The sequence below is a fragment of the Sarcophilus harrisii genome, chromosome 1 (genome assembly GCF_902635505.1).
Source record: "Sarcophilus harrisii chromosome 1, mSarHar1.11, whole genome shotgun sequence".
Lineage (NCBI taxonomy): Eukaryota > Metazoa > Chordata > Mammalia > Dasyuromorphia > Dasyuridae > Sarcophilus > Sarcophilus harrisii.
Window position 1 is genome coordinate 596810128 of NC_045426.1, and position 16452 is coordinate 596826579.

Sequence of the window (16452 nt, forward strand, 5' to 3'; positions counted from 1 at the left end):
AAATACCTGCACATAGTATTATCACATATCCCCAAACACCAGAATTAAAATGAAAACTTCAGGCATATTTTTAATAGACATCTGTCTAGCAAAATTATATAGTTTTTTCTTAAGTTTTTCATTGGAATGACTTGACATCTTGAAAATATAGCCTATGCTATGGCTGTACATCAACAGTAATGTTTATAAGGGAACCTTAGTAACTGAAAACATTTGTGCATTCTGTACAATTTTAAAATAGACATAAACATATATCCAAAGCAAAGGCAAGCATAAAAACTGACATTTAAATAATTTAAATAGATAACTATGTCCATTAAATATTTTTTCTTTTCTTGAAAGAAAAATATTTTTTTTAAATTTAAATTAAATGAAAATTTAAATAAAACATTTTATGTAGCATTATGTTTTGTAAATTAATAGAATTGTATTTTTCAAATTACTACATATATGTGTGTGTAGCAAAAAGGTGTAATTCACCTTTCTAATAGGTGAATTAATGAAATTTGAACATTCTTAAAATCTAAATTCTGAGGATGCAGATTCTGTATAATTACTTTTTATAGTACCTACTATACACTATTTTGTAGAGAACAAGAATAAAAGAGAAAGTATAGAATTGCTTATAGTTTCTTTAAAATTTGTTCTCAATGTGACTTTAACATCCTCAGAAAACATATCTTTAAATATAACTTCTACTTATTGTTAAAATATAAGTGACACTTATGGTGGAAAGAAGAGAACAATTTTGCTTAGTTGTTAATCTAGAAACACTAGGAGGCTGGTGCTAATTAAGGAACCATTCTGTTTATAATGACATGAAATTAGCATGCTTAGCACTACTTTTTTTCCTCTAAAAAACTGGGGGTGTGTCTCTAAAATACCAAATATCAGTCTTCAGAATTTATATGTTGTTAAAAGCACATTGTCTCTTGATTATTAATTCTGAGGGAAATAATAGCTGTGAAGCAAGCTTATTTTCATACCATATCCATAGTTAATTTCACAATCTGAATTACTAGTAAAGAAAATTCAATTCTTAGTATCATATATAAACCTCTTTGGTAATGACATATGAGAGATATATTTTAAGATTTGTGCTTATTATATGTATATTAGTGATCTGTAAATCTATGATATGGCTCATACTTTATTTTTTACAACTTGGTCTAATGTGCTAGGCCTATGATGATTCACTTATGTTAGCAAACTCCTTTGAAGAAAAAACATGTATATAAATATATGTATGTACACACACACACACACACATACATATTCTGTAATGAGGACTGTTTTATGGAATGGAATGTTCATTATGCTAGAAATCTATGTATGGGAGAAAGCAGGACAAGACCAGCAGATAAATTCACATATCAATTGTTTTAAAGTAAACACAAGCTTGAAGTCCCTTACCTGATAAATGCTAAAGATATAACATAATCCGAATTAACTGTGATAGTCCAGTCACAGTCTCTACTATGAGGGTATGGATGAGGAAAGTTTGGTGAAAGAATAAAGCCTGAAGAACCTGTTAAGTTGCCTCCACAGGGTGCTTTAAGAGAGATAAAACACATGCAAAAATAACATAATTATTACAAGTTTTTTTTATTATTATTAGTAGTAGTTCTAAAATATTTTTTAAATGTAGGCAATTTATACAAAAAGAAATTAGGATTTTTCTGAATAGTAAATATTCTCTTATTATCACAACTATATGTCAGAGAAATATAACATGATGTTGGTGGAAAAAAAAATAACATTTCAGTTTCAGAAGCCTCATCTGTAAAGTGGGGAAAAATACTTGAACTTTGTATTTTTAAGTGCTTTGTAAAACTTAAAACATCATATAAAATGTTTGGTTATTTTTCTTGCTTTGTGCTTCTTGACATAAGATGTATATGCTCTTTCAGCATAAATCTAGATAATAAAATTTTTTTCAATGTTGGAAAAAATATTTTGTAGTTTCTGCTGCTTTATTATTTCACTTTTATAAGAAACTAAAACAGTTGTAGTATATAAGAGAAAGGTGGCTTATACTATGTTTCCCTTTAATTCTTACCTATTCCTGAAGTTTTGACAATAATTCATACTATACTCATATACAATATGATATGATAATATGACACACCACAATATAAAATATTAAAAAATGCATCATAATAATAGGTTCTTATTGCAATCATATATATGACATTTATACATATGCATGCACATATTATGTATGTATGTGTGTGTGTGTATAAGGTAGGGTAACATGCTTTTGATATAACACCTAATCTTTCTAGTCTCCATTGACATGCTTATGAATAAAAAAGGATTTAACAATAGCAAATACAGATTTCATGCAATTAATCATAGATCATTTTGAAATTAAATACTTTGTTAAGCCTAATAGTACAATTTTTCCTTGACTTCGATGATAAAACAAGTTGTTTCTATAGTTATTATTGTAATGTTTATATTATTTAAATGATTTAATGGAGAAAATGATCAGAATCAAACCAATTTTTTTATTGAAGGATTTTTATTAAAGGTGATGATTATCCAAGTCACTTGGACACAATTTAACTTTCAAAAAAAATTACTAGGAGCTAAAGGAAGTTTTTAAAAATAAACACTTAGTAAGGAAATAATGGTATGTAAGTTTCTGAAAGAAAATGGTGAATAGATATCCATGACATCTGAGAAATAATCAGTTTAGTATTCATAACACACTTTCTATTTCTAACTCTTATAAAAATAAAGAATTTTCATATAAATTTCATCAGTTTCTTATATCAGTAATTAGTCAAATACTTATTTAAAATTATATGGATTGTATCTCTCTTTTCTCTGCTGTAGGAAAGTACTGGAAGAGGAAATCTGCAATAGCAATGAAGATTTGCCTGTAGCTTTTCCAGAATTTGTTGTCTTAGAAAGTTGTCTTTAGAAATAAGAGACTGAGTGACATGGTCCTGGTCACTTTCAGTCAGGACGATGGAAGAAGTACAACTTGGACCCATGTCTTCATGATCCTGAGGCCAGCTCCACTAAGCTACAGTGTCTCTCATTGGAAAAGAAGACAATGCTGGGTAACATCCTATAGTTTGTTCTTTCTGTGTTCCAATAATACTGTCTTGGTCAGATCTTTGACAACAAAATAATTTCATTATTTCAGTTATGAAGAGAGATTTAGATTGTTGAACCATCTATGTGAAAATATAAACATTTTCACTGTCTTCTTGACTGGCCCCTGAGGTCCCTTATAACACAAAGTTTCCATGAATGACTTAATAAGGTAGTTCTAATACCACTGCTCTGTGTTAAGGATTTTATGTTATTAAATAAACTTTTTTATTTATATCTCAAGTTAAAAAGAAAAGCAGTTACAGCTATACCTTCTACTCCATGACTTTCCTCTTGACAACTTCTGTATATCATAGGTTGATTAAGAAATTAAATAGAAATATTTGGGGAATTTTACAAAAGCCACAGATGACATAGAAAGCCCAGAAGATGACACAGAGTCTATGTTAACTACTTAAACCACATTTTACAATTAAGTGATGTAAATGCCTTGAAAGAAAAAAAAAGAAAAAAAAAACAGATTTTTTTCTCTGATACAAAGGGACAATCAAAAAATTTTATCTGAAATTTTCAGATCATGGGGGCCACTGTGCCTCTAACCTCTGTGATTTATAATTAAAATATTCTCAACAATTTTATTGGAATTTCCCTCAAGTTATAATGAACTGATTAGAACTATGTTTATCATTATGCTGAAAAATTTATCAAACTTTGCATATCCTTTGATCCAGCAATGTTTCTACTGGGCTTATACCCCAAAGAGATATTAAAGAAGGGAAAGGGACCTGTATGTGCCAAAATGTTTGTGGCAGCCCTGTTTGCAGTGGCTAGAAGCTGGAAAATGAATGAATGCCCATCAATTGGAGAATGGTTGAATAAAATGTGGTATATGAATGTTATGGAATATTATTGTTTTGTAAGAAATGACCAGCAGGATGAATACAGAGAGGATCAACCAGACTTACATGAACTGATGTTAAGTGAAATGAGCAGAATCAGGAGATAATTATATACCTCAACAACGATACTGTATGAGGATGTATTCTGATGGAAGTGGATTTCTTTAACAAAGAGATCTAAGTCAGTTTCAATTGATCAAGGTTGGACAGAAGCAGCTACACCCAAAGAAAGAACACTGGGAAATGCATGTAAACTGCTTGCATTTTTGTTTTTCTGCCTGGGTTATTTATACCTTCTGAATCAATTCTCCTTGTGCAACAAGAGAACTGTTTGGTTCTGCACACATATATTGTATCCAAGATCTACTGTAACCTATTTAACATGTATAGGACTGCTTGCCATCTGGGGGAGGGGGTAGAGGGAAGGAGGGGAAAAATCAGAACAGAAGTGAGTGCAAGGGATAATGTTGTAAAAAAATTACCCTGGCATGGGTTTTGTCAATAAAAAGTTATTAAATAAAAGAAAAAAAAGAAAGCAAAGAAAGGATCTATGTGTACAAAAAAAAAAAAAAAAAAAAAAAAAAAAAAAAAAAAAAAAAAAAAAAAAAACTCTTGTTTATCATCATCATCATTTCTTTAAATCTACTAATTAATTTTGACTTAAGAGTTTATGGAATTCTGGCACAGTCTGTTCTGTTTGTAATTTCCTTAAAAAAAATGGTCACCTAGTTGTCAACTATTAACAATTACTTCAGCTTTTTTTTTTTTTTTTTTTTTGCTAGATCAATTTTATTGCTTCTACTACCTTTGTCAGAAAGTCCCTCACACAACTGTCTAAGTCACCTGCCTTCAGAGTGAATGTTTCTATACAACCCTCTGGCAATGTCAAAGTAATCTTCACACTGTCAGTTTTGATAGGATGAATTCTATTGACACTCTTAAAAATGACCCCTCCTTCTATTTTGCACTTGCTATGAGGTTGAGTACATACTAGCAAATTGTCATTATATTCTAGAGTCCATAGACTCATAGTGTTTCTAAAACATATAAGATTTAATATTGAACCTTGTATTTCCATTTCATTGCTGGAATGGAAGAAATCTTAGAAGTAATTTTTTCTACTGCCCTCCATTTTACAAACAAAAAATTTGTGCTCTAAAAAGCTAAGTGATTTGCTTCAAAATATAATGTCTTTTAATGACAAAGCAGGGAATTAAATTCTTATGCCCTGTTTCTAATACCTTTTGCACTGTACCATACTTCTTTTATATGTATTCTACTGTTAGGATTCTTACAAAGTGGTGTCAGTTGTCTAATTTTAGCATCATGCTTAGCAGTTCTCTAGTTCAGAGTTCACACCTTTAAGAGTTCACACATTAGTTCACACATTAGCCTTCAAGATTCACAAGTAAGGATTCAATATGAGATTCACAAGTTCAGTGGAGGAGATTCACAAGTCACAGCTTCCACAATTCCATTCTCGAGGAGGAGGAGTCAACCTTTGAGTTCACACCTTTAAGAGATCGTATATAAGAAGCTCTTGGAGTCTTAGCAAAGAGTCAATTGAGGAGATTGAGAAGCCAGAGACTGCAGTCAGGCAGGAATGAGAGATTCAGAAGAAGAGAGGCTGAAGCTGGAAGAGGCAAAGGACTAGTAACAAGAGCTTTTGGAACCAAGGAGAGAGCTAGGCCTCTAAGAAAGCAAACCGGGCTATTTTGAAGGAGACAATAAAGGATTGAACTTTTAACAAATGGCTACGTTTGAGGTGATTATTACTCTGAACTGAAAAAAAAGGCTGCCTCCAGAAGCCTCACAAGAAATCTGCTCCCAGAGAATGATCATATTTTAGAAAAGAAGAACACTACATTCTACAGTTTTAATTGAGGAATAAAAGCTCAGTGTCCCCCTTTCAGGCTCAGGGTTTTTAAAGTTAGCACACTTTCACAATCTGGCTTTCTTGCTCAACTCCTGGACTTTGACCATAATGGAGAAGCTATGAAGGCAGAAATTCCAGGTAAAGATGAGACTTTTATGTTGCAAAAGGTGAGATATCCACCCCATAGGCAAATCCATCTAGAAGGCACAGAGGGACTTTCTCCCTTGCTTCATTGTGTCTCCACTTATAGCAAAAAATTACCTTCTCTATAAACAAATCATGTTATGTAGATGATGGTATAGGGATTTTCTTTTTTTTTTTTTTTGATGATCAGGCTCTCACCCTTTTATCCTGGCAGTAAGCCATTCTTCAAAATGACCCTTGGACTTTTTATATAAGCACTATGGGAGCAGTTCTCTAGACAAAGGGACAGTCTTGGTGAATTGAGGCCAGACTTCTTTCATCAGCCAAAAGAAAATAATAGTTACATTTCTGTCAGCCTTAGATTCTACCTGAAATAATCATGGTATCCCATACTTCCTTTTCATTCATTTCTGCTCTGCCTTTACTATTAGTATTTTGTTTCAGCTCTGCTTAATAAAAGTTTCAGCCCAGTCCCACATCTAGGCTCAAATCCGATCTGTTTCTTTGGGAATAAAATTAATTTAGGACAACTCTAATTTTCCTAATGCTGGGACAAATTTCTTAGGATAGTTGTCGTGCAGCTCCTGGCATTAGTACTATGTTAGGCATTATCCTGTTCTTGTTTCCATCTTCCAGTTATACCTACATACCCACATGCATATAAATATATGTGTATATGTATTTAAGCATATCTAACACATACATACAAACATATAAATCTATGTATATGCATGCAAAAATATGTATTATCAAATGTAGTTATACATGATTATGTTGTATTTTGGTGATGAATTCCATGAATTCCATAGTAGTTTCTTCTAATAATTTCTTATTTTCTTCCTTAGGTGAATTACAAGCTTGTGGCCATTTTCTTAGGATTTACTGTGAAACAACTGAGGGTAGGTCAATCTTATGATTCAATCCATTATCAAAACAAAATTATAAAAGTAACATATTTGTCTAATATGCATATTGAACTGGAAGTCAAGGTTTTGAAAACACTAACTTATAATACAATTATTTAAAAAATTAGAATAAAAGTATCTTATATTAGTATAGTGCTTTACAATTTTCTTCCATGCAATTCCAAATACATTATCTCCTTCCTCAGTTAGTTAAGTAGGATAAAACTCATTCTTATTTAGTATATGAAGAAACTAAACTTTAAGAGAAATCAGGTGATTTGTAGATCACATAGTTAATAAGTAAGGTAATAGGGACTAAACCCAGATTTTCTGAGTTCATCTAGTTATCTTCATACTACAAATCATTTTAATATAGAGAGTAGCCCACTTCCAATAAATATAGGTTGAAATCATTATTAAAACAATGCATGATATCTATGACACTCTCAATATACTTAGAGTTAAAACAAACAAACATACATATTGCTGAAGCCATACCTATACAGACTGGTGGACTGGGCTGCCAGAAGTAGCGGTTTTCCACCTGAATGCAGGTTATTCTTTCCTCTCCCTGTAGTTCATAACCTGGATCACACTGAAAAACAACTGTGTCACCAGGTTCTCTCCCATCCCCATTTCGAGTTCCATTCATGGGAACACCTGGATCTCGACAAGCAGTGGCTACAGAACCTACCAAGAAAAAAACAAAGATTTTTTAAAAAATTTGCTACCATTTTAAACATTTCGAGGAAAAATGCTTCATGCAAATTCAGAATCCACTACACTTCTCTGTTCTTTTTGTGAAATTAAGTTAAAAACCTGGGGGTCAATTAAAATTCTTATTTGATATCATAATTTATTTTTATTTGCCATCAACTTTATTTACTCACTTTGATAGCATGATTATAGCAAATACATATTATTTTAGTATTCAAAAGTAATAGGTAAGTTGAAGATAATTATGGAAGAAGAAAATACTATAAGAAAACAGAAGATAGTCTTAATTTTCCATAAAAATTACATGTTGAATTTCTAAGTATAAGCAATTCTCAATTATTCAGGTTAATAGTAGACAATTGTGTAAAATTATTTCAAAATCTATACATCAAACTAAAAGACAAGTTACAGGATAACAAAAGAGATATAACTGAGAACTATAGGTAGATCTAGAGTATGTTATTAGAAATCAGGATGACAGAGAATGATTAAGAGAATTAATGTATATTTATACATGCATTACTGTGATCCACTCTTTTGTCTGTGTATAAAGCACATATGTGATACATATTTAAATCACTTTATAATCAATGAAACTCATACTGATTCTGCCACTTAAAAACAATTTAATAGTAACTTAACTATAAATTTTATTTAAGTTCTACTTTTATATAACCTCCACATATTTGAAACTAGCACCCAACTATGATATAAAGATTAACATGGGTTCTCAAATGTCAACAGAAGGCAAACTCTAGGAGATTGTATCATATTGGAAAAGCTTCACATGTGGTGCCAAGCATATATTATGTCTGAATTCCACATTGTAGCTTTATAAATATAAAAATGGACCTCACAAATGAATATGGATATTATTTGGCTTACTGAATAGTTTGTATTATTTTGAATCTAGGTATTCATACTTTGCTCATGCTGGAAATGCAATGGCTGCTAACTAGCCCAATCCCACTACTGATATAGGAGCTTCACTTGCTCCCATTTCTAAGTCAGTTCACCCCTCCTTAGGCAGAGACCTGTTGTTCCCAAAGCATCTCAATATTGATGTTGAATTCTAGTGCAGATACTTGAACAACTAATATGTAATTGGACAGAACATTGGAATTCAAGCAATCTGCCTGCCTTGTCTATTACCAAAGCAAGAAAATATAGGCAAGTGCACCAAGCTTGGAAAAACACAGTTTTTAGTGATAACTTCTTTGAAGATGACAACACAAAAAGCAAAGAAAAATATAAAATAGTTCTTTATTATATGTAGTTCCCTCTACTTCTAAACTTGTGCCAGAATGGTTAAAAAAAATATAAAAGGGAATACTAGAGTAATAAAAAGGATAAAAAGAAAAGGTAAAAGCCAAGGGACTTTTAGATCATATATAAACTATGAATTAATTGTTGGTACTCTAAATGTGAAATCCTTGTTCAGTGACCTAAGGGTCAATATATGTTTTTTAACAAACTGAAGAGTATGAATTTTGAAGATTTCCCTATAGATAAAATCAGAAGAAAAAACAAAGTACCCTTTTACAGGAGTAGAAACTAAAGGAGCTGATTTTATTATTTGTCCAAAGGCAACAAAGTCATAATTTCCTGGGAAATTGGTTGTTTTGAATTATAAATGCTCGCGATAAGCTTAAGCTACTTGTAAGATAATTGTAGCATAGATGTCAGTATTTGTTGCAGAGATTTAAGAAAAAGGAAAAAAAAAGGCAAAGTATTTCATGAGTTCCACCAAATTAAATCTCTATGACTCTAATGAAACTGTGGGTATAGAAAAATATGGCAAAATGGAATTCTTGAAAACATGTTTCAGATAAAAAAAAAGTGAGAGCAGAAATGTTTTTGTACTATAAAGAAGCCTTATGGATATTTTTCATGTATAATTTACTCAAGAAAAAGGCCTGAAGACATTGGGCACCAAATAGCATTAAAAATGAAACTATTATTTTTTTACAAACAAGAAACTGGTTGCTGAAGTTGGACTCATTTCTCTGAACAGCTATCTGTAAACATCAGACTTTTAAATTTGTTAACATTTCATGGGAGATGGGATGCAAAACTAATTGCAAACAAAAAGAATAGAGAAGATAGAAATCTAGATTGAGCTAATGAAACAAGTTGTGATGCTGAAAAATAAATGGTTAAAACAACAGACATCGTTAGAGTCCATTACATCTTACTATAATATTAATTGACTGTCTTGACAAGAAAAGAAAAATGGCAATCAGGGATAATGGTGGTTCAAAACCATATCATTTTAAAAATTTTTATAAGAAAGACAATGAAAAATTTATTTAGAATAGTGAAACAAAAACATTTAAAGAAAGCTTGGTGAGAAAATAAACTAAATCAGATTATCTCTAGGGTGAAAGTTGAATGAAGAATACCAATTATTGATAAAGAAAAATATTTGTCAATATTTCTGTAAGACTTTTTTCTCCCTTATTGAAGTGCAACCACTACATAAATGGTAGTATAGCTTAACATAATTGTCCCTGATGAGAAACATGAAGAAAAATGATTGATAGTGAAAAAAACAAACAAAAAAAAACTTGATTGGGAAAAATATTTGAAATAGACACATGGTATATAGAAGAGTTATTTCCTACAAATAAAACACTTTAAAATACTTAGTCATTCTGATCTTAACTCTAGATAAAATAAGTATTTATAGGTATGTGTTAGAACAGAAAAAGAGGAATATATAAGAAACTATGTATCTAAAATACATATAATTTACTTTTCCTTTTAAATATATAATAAAGTCAATATTTAACTTTAACAGATATCTCACTTGTCTATTCTTTCTCTCCTTTCTACTGTCTTCTTCCATTTAAAAAATTAAATTTCTACATACATTTATATCATGTCCATTCCCAGCTTCATAATCACACTGAAAAAGGGGGAAACCATGAAAAAACTTTCCTCATAAAGACATCTATTCACAAAATTAAATTTCTTCATTGACCATTTATGAAATTAGCTTCTTCTGGTACTACTTCTTTGGCAGGTGAGTCTTTTGACTTAATTTTTTCCTGCATTTGTGGTTTATCTTTACATTGATCAGAGATATTAAATCTTTCAAAGTTGAAATAATAAAATTTTGAAAACATTGAGGGATAATCTCTCTAAGGTATGAGTTCAAGGAAGAAAGAGGTTATGAGAAAATAGTTAAATATCTTAGTTTAGCAGATATGAAAGGAAATATCATCTCACATATACAAAGGATAAATAAGAACTGACCAAATTTACTTCTATGTTGCCCAACCTCACTCTGCCATTTTATTCATTGTTCTATATTTTTCTAAGTATTTTGTCATAATTATTCTAATTATGAAATCTTATATTAAGTAATTAACTAATGAGATACATTTTATTCCCTAATAATAATAATACTCATTTTATATTTAAAATATTGTGTTGAAGATAATTAATAAATAAAGGAAATATATAAATATACATAGAATATCTATATATGCATATATATATATATATATTAAAATATTATATATAGACAGCCTGAGTCATCTCAAACCCTTGCCATAACTACTGACTTCTCTTTACTGGTTTTGAAATTCCATTTTATTACATCCAATTTCCTCCAGATAATGAATAAAATCACTCATGAAACTTCTCAATATCACCATTAGTGAATAGAAATCACAGGAATCAATCTTGACAAAATACACAGTACTTGCCAGTCCCTCATGGATCTTTCATAAAATTATCTTTGTCCAAAGACAGTCAAAATAATCCTAACAAACAAGAAGATTTTTCTATTTCATTTCTATCTTATCCAGAGATTTTTTGGTATAGATTGCATATAAACAACAATTATTTTTCCTTCACACCAATATTAGGTGTGGATAGAAAACAAGCCCAAAGTCAGAGGAAAAATGAAGTAAATCAACCTCAGCACTTACTAGGTGTATAACCCTGAGCAAGTCACTTGATCTGTATTTACCTTAGTTTCCTCATCAAAAAACCAGTCAAAGGTCAAATGATACAATAATTGTAAAGTACTTATAACAGTGCGTGGCACATGGTATCTTTTATATAAATCATATAAAACCAGCCTAAACTGATAGGATCTGCCTCTCACCACTGACTCTTTGTAGAGAGCCAGAACTCTGGAAAATTATACTTGAAAAAAGTGTACTTGAAACAAGGTGTTAACTCAGAGGAATTGATGAGACAATGGTAGTCTATTTTATATATACTTAGCATGGTGATGTAATAGTTCTCTAGTTCACACATATTCAGTATGCTGTAATGATGTAATTGTAATAGGGTATATAAGAACTGGGAACAGGAAGTCAGACCTCAGGCAGACTGGCAGATTGGCAGACTTCTGAGGGAGACTGGGTCAGACTATGACAGATGCAGACTGTATAAGAGACAATAAAGACTTTGACCTCTATTCTTGTCCATTCTCATGGTGTCTATCCTGCTGAGCCCAATGCCCTTCCCAAGAACCTCCAGTAAGTTAGCCCAAACATTACAACTCTTAAAGCTATAAAAACATCAGTGAAATAAACATTCAAATTTGGGTTGCTTTGGAAATGCCCCCTTTCCTGTAAAAAGGCAATTTGCAAAACAACAGTAACTATATTAACTTATGCCTAATTCTTTATGTCTGCAAAAATCTCAGAATAATAATCTACACCACAACAGTCATTTTTGATAAAGATATGAAAAGAGTATAGCCACATTCTCATAATTTATATCCTATAAAAGTACATATCTTACAGTCACAAAATTTAGAATGTATAGAAAATACAAGCTCTGAAAGTGCCCCTGATTTATTGGCTATAAAAATCCACTCCCAACCTTGTTTGTTTTTGAAAAAACAAAGTGCTATCTTAAAGATTTTTAATTAACAGTCAATGGAATGGGATAAAAGTAGCATAAAATTTTGGAGATGGGAGATAGCACATCACATATGAGGAACAACAAATGGGCCTGAAGTATAATTATTTGGAAGTGAGTAATGTGTGTAGAAAATTGAGAAATAGAAATAAGTCAAGTTGTGAAGTTTTGCATATTAACAAGTTGCTTCCCAAGCATACTTTAAAATCTTTCAAGATAACTTAAAAAATAAGAGATATCAAATAATATCAAATAAGAGATAAAATAGATAGACATTCTTGCCAAATGGGTTTTCCACCAGCAGATGATGTTCATTCTAGAATTTTAAAGTGACTAAAGAAAAATTAAGTTATTATAGATTTTTCCCAGCTATGATATAGATAGATAGATACACACACACACACACACACACACACGCACACACACACACACACACATATATATATATATATAAAATTTGCATGGATAGTCTATAAAGCTAATCCATTAAGATCTATCTGATTTATTCATACATATTTATTAAAAGTATAGTTGGTCATCAGAAAGCAGACTGTGCTATTCTATAGGTTTATTGATTGATTTCTTATTAACGAATAACATTTCTCAAATGTGAAACCTATATACTACAATTTATAAGAGGAAATTAAGAATAAGGTAAAAAAATAGAAGAAAATTTTGCTGTATATGTATGATAGATGTTATTCAAATGTAAGTCTCCATCAAACATCCACAAAAACATATCACTTAGGGGAAGCTAAATGGCACAGTGGATCGAGGACCAGCCCTCTGCCCTCAGGCACCTAATATTTCCTAACTGTGTGACCCTGGGCAAGTCACTTACCCCCAATTGTCTCCAGGGGTAGGGGTGAAATATATCACTTAGAGTAACTTTAAACTAAAACAGATGACACTTAAGTCTGTTTTGATTTGTGTTATCTTAAAAAAAAAAAGTGGAACAAGGCAGAAATAACTTGTATAAATATGAATTCCCATATGGAACTAAAAGTTTAGTTTGTACATCAAGACACTTTTATTAAGTGCCTATTATCCATCAGAGGCCATGCAGCCTCTGAAGTGCAAAGAAATGTCAAAGATAATTTCTGCCCTCAAAATACTCACAATCCAATGAAGGAAAATATCATAGAACCTAAAAAATGAAGGAGAGGATAACAGCAGAAAGTGAGAAATAATGAAATATTCCAGGACATTAAATAGAAAATTTAGGAGTTCAATATTCACCCACCATCCTTTCCAGGGGTGGTGTGGTCCTCTAGATCTAATGTGATCTTGCAGGAAGATGAGTTTCTGGAAACACTAATGAGGTCTAGGTGAACTAAAATTATACTGACTATAAAAATTCAAGAAAAGAAAAGAAAATCTCTTCAAATAGTTGGTCAATTCAGAGTTTAGAAGTACAATAATAAAGAATGACAGGATTATGTCAAATTAAAGCTTTAGGAGAAGGTTGCCTCTTGGAATTGGAAGGGTTCAAAAATAACATTCAATCAATAACAGTTTCAAGCCAGTATTGTGCCTAGCATTAGAGATAAAAATAATGTTAAAAACAAAATAAAGCCAAAAAACATGATCCCCATCCCCAAGGGGCTCACATTCTATTGGAAAGTCATCTCCTATATAATTTTGCAAAAATTAGATTATTCAGGGTACATGAAAAATAATTTCTAAGGGAAGACATTGTAGTGATTGAACGATGACTAGAAAAAAAGATTCTGTGAGATTTTAGCTGAGTTTTGAAGAAATCCACAGAAGCTAGTAAACATAAGTAAAGAGAGAGAACATTCCAGATGTGGTGGATAGCCTATGAAAAGGCATGGAATTGGGAGATGGAGTGATGAAGAGAAATCAAGAAGGCTAGTATAACTGGATGCTCTTGTGGGGGGAAAATAAAAGATTGTAAAAGGCTTTAGGTTTCATTTAGCACCCCCTCCCCCAGATGGCAAGCAGTTTTATACATGTTAAAGAGGTTACAGTATATCCTAGATAACAATATATGTGTGCAGAACCGAACAGTTCTCTTGTTGTTCTGGAAGAATTGGATTTAGAAGGTAGAAATAACCCAGGAAGAAGAACAAAAATGCAAGCAGTTTACATTCATTTCCTAGTGTTCTTTCTTTGGGTGTAGCTGCTTCTGTCCATCCTTGATCAATTGAAACTGAGCTAGATCTTCTCTTTGTCAAGGAAATCCTCTTCCATCAGAATACATCCTCATACAGTATCATTGTTGAGGTATATAATGATCTCATGATTCTGCTCTACAGAACAATAATATTCCATAACATTCATATACCACAATTTACTCAACCATTCTCCAATTGATGGGCATCCATTCATTTTCCAGCTTCTAGCCACTACAAACAGGGCTGCCACAAACATTTTGGCTCATACAGGTCCCTTTCCCTTCTTTAGTATCTCTTTGGGGTATAAGCCCAGTAGAAACACTGCTGGATCAAAGGGTATGCACAGTTTGATAACTTTTTGAACTTAGTTCCAAATTGCTCTCCAGAATGGCTGGATGTGTTCACAATTCCACCAACAATGTATCAGTGTCCCTGTTTTTCCACATCCCCTCCAACATCCTGCGTTATCTTGCCCTGTCATTCTAGCCAATCTGACAGGTATGTAGTGGTATCTCAGAATTGTCTTAATTTGCATTTCTCTGATTAATAGTGATTTGGAACACTCTTTCATATGAGTGGTAATAGTTTCAATTTCATCATCTGAAAATTGTCTGTTCATATCATTTGACCATTTATCAATTGGAGAATGGCTTGATTTCTTATAAATTAGAGTCAATTCTCTATATATTTTGGAAATGAGTCCTTTATCAGAACCTTTGTAAAAATGTTTTCCCAATTTAATGTTTCCCTTCTAATATTGCCTGCAGTAGTTTTGTTTGTACAAAAACTTTTCAATTTGATATAATCAAAATTTTCTATTTTGTAGTCAATAGTGATCTCTAGTTCTTCTTTGGTCATAAATTTCTTCCTCTTCCACAGGTCTGAGAGGTAAACTATCCTATGCTCTTCCAATTTATTTATAATCTCATTCTTTATGCCTAGATCATGAACCCATTTTGACCTTATCTTGGTGTACGGTGTTAAGTGTGGGTAAATGCCTAGTTTCTGCCATACTAATTTCCAATTTTCCCAGCAATTATTGTCAAATAATGCATTCTTATCCCCAAAACTGGGGTCTTTGGGTTTGTCAAACACTAGATAATTAAAGTTATTGGCTGTTTTGTCCTTTGATCCTAACCTATTCCATTGATCAACTAGTGTTTTTCTTAGCCAGTGCCAGATGGTTTTAGTAACCGCTGCTTTATAATATAATTTTAGATCTGGTACAGCTAGGCTAAAATAATTTGTGTTATGATTCCCACTTTACAGATGAAAAGTACAAGTCTCAAAGAGGTTAAATGCCTTGAATACTTTCCCAGAGTTATTAGGAGTCAGAATTAGAATTCAAAAATAAACTTTCTGACTCTAAGGATAGAGTTCCTTTCACTATGTCTATTGAGAGCACCCTTACTTCTATTCTTTCATACCCCAAAGCCTGTCTATGTCATAAGATATTTTCTGATTTGGTGTTCTAATTTCAGCTAATGAGGTATACATAGCTTTCTATAAACCAATGTTAACCCTTCTATTTGTACTCTTGATTCCATCCCAACCAGTTATTTAAAGATTCTTTCTTTATCATTCTTTTATTCTCTCACATTCCTCTAAATGTGAACCACTGAATCATTTTATTCATTCTAAAAAACATTCTTTGCCTCCCCACAACCTCATCACAAAGATAAAAAATTAATTAATAAAAAAATTAAAATTAAAGAATTAAAAATAAATAAATAAAATAAAAAATGAATAAATAGAAATTCCTTATGAGACTAGGGAAAAAACATTTTTAATGTAGTCATTATAAGATTGGGTTAAAATTTATA

General features: G+C 31.6%; 1 protein-coding gene across 2 annotated transcripts in view; it reads right to left on the reverse strand.

Annotated features, from left to right (window-relative positions):
* CSMD3 (CUB and Sushi multiple domains 3) overlaps positions 1-16452 on the reverse strand; it is a 1575929-nt gene that overhangs the window by 354556 nt on the left and 1204921 nt on the right. For both annotated transcript variants that reach the window (XM_031954893.1, XM_031954946.1), the window contains 2 exons: positions 7389-7580; positions 1414-1552 (listed from right to left, as the gene is read on the reverse strand). In XM_031954893.1, coding sequence (XP_031810753.1) covers positions 1414-1552; positions 7389-7580 — 331 coding nt within the window. The remainder of the gene's footprint in view (positions 1-1413; positions 1553-7388; positions 7581-16452) is intronic.